Consider the following 5,230-nt stretch of genomic DNA (forward strand, 5'->3'; position numbering starts at 1 on the left):
TAGCTTCAATCTGATTTGATGTACTTTTGATATTTAGTGTAAATAAATAAAGTACATGTTTGATTCATATTGTTTTGTGTAATTCTGTGTAAGACCCTGAAACTGGACGTTTATTGAGACTCGTGTTAATTTTAAATGTTCACAGCCATTGGATAAGTCTGGGGAGATTTATCCTGTCAAGGCTAATACTGGTGTACCACCAAGTGTTGGGATAGTCTGTCTCGGCCACCAGGGTAAGACCCAAGGCACATGCAGTATGGGATTACTTGAATTCTTGAACCGGACCAGATTTCTAGTATTGCCCTGGACCTTGGAGACAGATGAGCAAAACTGAAAAGTTACACCTGACCCCTAAACTCGACTATGATGCTTCACTAAGTGTCAGATCAGACTGTCTTTGATATGCCAATCAGTGAGATCCTTAGCAGGGGTCAAAACCTGGGCATGTTGGGGCAGTTTGAGAATTCATCTGAGTGGGTGATCATAGTGACAGGATCAGCCCCTTTGTCGAACAAAGGTAATGATCGGGAATGCACTCTCTCTGATGGAAACCAAACTGCCGGTAGTTGATTTCAATCGTTGGAATTTTGTTTTGCAAAATTATATATATATGTATGTATGGTTTCAAAATGTTTGCAAATGGTTTTAATTCCCAGGATCCATGTGAGTGGAGAGTGCAACACTGTTCCTTGCAGTTGAGAGAGAGGTCTTCTCTTGTCAAGCAGTGCTTGATCATTATGGGCTGAGAGGTTAAGTGTAAGGCCATTTAGGATAGTATCTAATGGAATAATCTTGCACCTGCCCACTATCCCTGGGTTTTTATAAGATGGCTTGGCCCAGGGACCACTTAATGTAAGTGTTGGGCCCATAGGGTCCATGTGATGGGCTCAGGGGTTCATTGAGCTTTTCAGTGAATTCAGCTGAGTCTTGTAATAAAGGCTGGGCCGAACCCATGTGGCTGGTGTGTAGATCAATGCTTGGGTCCCACGCCATACAAAGAAGTCCAACTGGGCAGCAGATTGGAAACTAGTTAAGCATTGAATACTAAATGGGTCAAAAGCCCATTTTGAGCTGGGCTGATATGATCACCCATCTATGAGGCCTTTAACTTTATCCACTCTAGGAGATCAAATTCAAATCAGATTTGAATCTTGTAACCTCCTGATAAGATCAGGAGTAAGCTAACCTAATATGCAGATAGGATTAAGATCATCCCTATCCAGATACTGATTTGGATTGGGATAACTCCTAATTGGATTGGGAGGTTTCTTAATCAAGAAGAAAAGAGGAGAAACCTTAAGAGAGAACATCATCAGAATTCGAACCTAGGGTTTTGTGTAAAAAAAAAACATCATGCGAATTGATATTGGATCTCATACACACTCCAGAGAAAAGAGAAACGATTTCAGCCATCATTATCTCAGGAGTTCTTCTCCAGCCGCTGCCATTTTTCTAACAAGATTCGATCTTTGGAGGAAAGAAATCAAAAAATCAGTTCTTGATATCAGTTTTGCAGAAAGAACTGAAAAGATTCGGTGCTCAGTGTTTCCAGAGGATTCTTGCGAAGGATTCAGTGTGTAGGATGCACTCTGCTGGTTCCGTTCCATACATTGCTGTGTCATCTTCAGCAGGAGCGGATCTTGGTGTCCTCTTTGGGCGTGAATACCAACTTTGGGAGATACTGTTTCTCTGGATCAAGTATAATCCCTCCCTTGTCTTTAGTTTAAATCTGGTTCGATTATGGTTTAAGTAGGACCCTTGAATATTGTATTCTTAAATTATGGAATACGATTCCCAGTTAGAAAAAGGTAAGAAAATTTTTGAAATTCGCCCACCTATTCTACAATCTTTATGACGCCCATACGATGAATCCTACTATCCTTTCACAAAGGTCCACCTGACAAAACACAAGTAAACAAATGAGATGACCAGACTCGACTTGTCTTTAGTTCATACCATAAGCAACACCCTAGACTTGGTCGATCCAGTGACTGATGGATCTTATATTCTTACTACCTGGTCAAGCTATTGCATTGTTAATTTGGCAAGTCTAGTTCATACCTGAACACTTTGATCCAGGAACCCCCGAAAGCAATGACATAACAGATATAATAACAATAATAAAATTCATCGAATATGTTGGACACACATCAAAGGCTCCATGCACGGATGTAGTCCATAAACTTGGTTACCTCAAACTAATTTCAGTTTCCTGGGAAAGCAAAGGATTCTTTACCGCATCTCATTGTCTCGAGCAACCAAATGGAGCCTTGAAGCTCACAGTTTTTTTATGCACCATTGATTAGCAACATTAGAATTGGGTTCCATGCATGATGCATCTTATGGGAGGAAGATCAGAAGAACTGGAAAGTGTGAGCATTTCTATATGGTATTCCCCGAATATCAAATCCAACTTTTTCTTTGCACAGCTATCTTTGGTTCCTGTCAAGAAATCTATATCCTGTTCTCCTCCATGGATGTATGGCTTCTAAACAAATCCTTCTCTGGTTCTCTTCCTTGAGAAGATTATAAAAGACGAGGAAGCAGACCGAACCCATTGGGACCCATTACCTGCTTTTCTCAATCTTTGCATGTCCATTATTATGTTGTCCATCTCTGCAGATTATACCTTTTTGATCTTTCCCCATGGACTGTAATTTAATGGGTCTTGCATATTCTGTGACTCTTTGAGCTTAAAGAATCACCACTCACCTTTGAAGTTCTCATCTCATCCCTCGGAAGTAGTTCAACGCCTTCATGATCTTTTTTTTTTATTTATTTTATTTTTATAACCCACCACGCTGCCATGCTCTGTCTCTGATTAATTGTTTAGAGATCACACACCTTTCGGTTCTTTGTCATCTGTTCTTCAATCCTCTTCTCCTTTCCTTTATAAGCACAGCCATTCCAATAAAAACACTCCACTGCTTCCCGGTTCCCAGCTTTCTGATTAAGGAGTGAACAGATTGCACTGCTCAAGAGTTCTGTTCCAGAAAAAGAGGAAAAGAAGAAAGGGAAACGTACTCATGGCAGCAACGCTTTTTCTTCTTTTCTTCCTCTGTGTCCTAGTCTCCACTAGTAAGTTTCTGAGAGAACTGAAATATGGGTTTTCTTTCTACATTATTCGATCTCTAACCCCTTTTCGTTTCATTAACAGATGCTGAGATCTCTAGCAAGATGGGTATAAACTACGGTCGGCTGGGAAACAATCTCCCATCACCATCTCGTTCGATCGAGTTCATCAAAACCCTGGAAGCAGGTCGCATTAAGCTGTACGATGCAAACCCAGAAATCCTGAACGCCCTGGCGTGGACCAATATCCAAGTATCAATAATGGTTCCTAACCAGTTAATATCCAATATCTCTTCCAGTCAGGCCGTCGCAGACGAATGGGTGCGAACGAATGTCATCCCTTTCTATTCCAAGACTTTGATTCGCCATCTCCTTGTCGGCAACGAAATCTTTAACTTCTACTCCGACGAAGACAGGCAAACCTGGTACAATCTCGTCTTGGCAATGCGTCGAATCAAGCATTCGCTTTCAACATATAACATCCGAAACATCAAAGTCGGGACACCAGTCGCCATGGACATACTAGAAACGGCCTTCCCACCTTCGAACGGAGCGTTTCGGTCCGATATCGCCGTACCGGTGATGAAGCCTCTGCTTCAGTTCTTGAATCGAACTAGATCGTTTTTCTTCCTCGATGTCTACCCTTACTTCTCCTGGTCCAGAGACCCCACGCGCATCAACCTGGATTACGCGCTTTTCAGAGGGAACCGAACCTATACCGACCCTCGGAGCAGATTAACCTACACCAACCTCCTCGACCAGATGCTTGACTCGGTTATCTTCGCCATGACCAAGCTCGGGTTCCCAAACGTAAGGCTGGTGATCGCCGAGACAGGGTGGCCCCATGCCGGAGACATCGATCAAATTGGAGCGAACATCTTCAATGCCGCCACGTACAATCGGAACCTCATCCGGAGAATGACGTCCAAACCGCCAGCCGGAACGCCGGCCCGACCGGGTGTGGTCATACCGACTTTCATTTTCGCATTGTACAATGAGAACCAGAAGGGTGGACCGGGAACGGAACGACATTGGGGACTGATGAATCCGGACGGAACCCCGGTTTATGAGGTCGATCTGAATGGGAAACGGCCGGAAAATGACTTCAAGTCGTTGCCGGCGCCGTTGAATAATGAGCTGTACAAGGGGAAGATTTGGTGTGTGGTGGCGGACGGAGCGAATTCAACCGAGTTAGAATCGGCGATTGAGTTCGCGTGCCGTCTGGGAAACAACACGTGCGATGCGATCCGGCCCGGGAGCGAGTGTTATCACCCGGTTTCGTTGGTCTCGCATGCGAGTTACGCTTTTAGTTCTTATTGGGCCCAGTTCAAGCAGTCGGGTGGGACTTGTTACTTCAATGGACTAGCTGTTCAAACCACAGAAGACCCAAGTAAGTCTTCTCTTCATTGTAGAATGAATCGCGGTAGCCTCTTGAAGCCGTCAGATCTGAATTCGAAGTGGGACCCACATAAGGGATTCCAATCAGACGGTTTTGATTTTCTGAGTTCTGCTTATATGTTACACCCAACCATTACGGTTTCTTGCTTCACATATTCAAAATTTCTAATTTTGGTTTTTTTTTTAATTACTGATTTCTGGCCTTTTTTTTCTGCAGGTAATGGATCGTGCAAGTTCCCAAGTGTGACCCTTCGAGGATGATCAAGATAAAGATGTTTCAGAGATACAAGGAAAAGGGCTTTTCTTTTTCTCCTTTCTTCTAATTTGTTAGTGCATACTTAATTGACCCAGTTTGGTTTTCTTTTCAATTTTTCAATTACAGGAATACCATGTTAGATACAATTGAGTGTGAAAAATGGAAATGATTTTCTGGTTATTTGTCTGAATATTTATTTAATACTATCAAAGTCTCAAGTTTCAAGTCCTTGTCTTCTTCTTGGCTGTTCCAAATGAGTCCGGATCTGCTTAGATCCAAATTTGATTTTTTTTTAATATTCGAATTTAATTGGGATCTTATCCATTGGATTTATGTCAAGTTCAAATGGAATTCGGGTTGCAATAGGATATTGAATGGTGCAATTTAAAAATGATTAAAAATATTAATAAAATGAATTAAAAATGATTATTTTTTTTTATAAAAACTATGGCCCTGTTTGATTTGCGAGAATAGGGGTCTGGAATCAGAATCAGGCCATTTCGA

The 5,230-nt window shown here is 42.1% G+C and overlaps 1 protein-coding gene across 1 annotated transcript; it reads left to right on the plus strand.

Annotated features, from left to right (window-relative positions):
• Positions 1-2,490: 2,490 nt before the first annotated feature.
• On the plus strand, positions 2,491-4,948 carry LOC104590422 (putative glucan endo-1,3-beta-glucosidase A6). Its single transcript, XM_010249089.2, has 3 exons — positions 2,491-3,078; positions 3,158-4,462; positions 4,688-4,948. Exons 1-3 carry the CDS (start codon positions 3,027-3,029, stop codon positions 4,729-4,731), a joined length of 1,401 nt encoding a protein of 466 aa, XP_010247391.1. The 5' UTR covers positions 2,491-3,026; the 3' UTR covers positions 4,732-4,948.
• The last annotated feature ends 282 nt before the right edge of the window (positions 4,949-5,230 follow it).

Source organism: Nelumbo nucifera, chromosome 1, assembly GCF_055504915.1.
Source record: "Nelumbo nucifera cultivar China Antique chromosome 1, China Antique-T2T, whole genome shotgun sequence".
Taxonomy (NCBI): domain Eukaryota; kingdom Viridiplantae; phylum Streptophyta; class Magnoliopsida; order Proteales; family Nelumbonaceae; genus Nelumbo; species Nelumbo nucifera.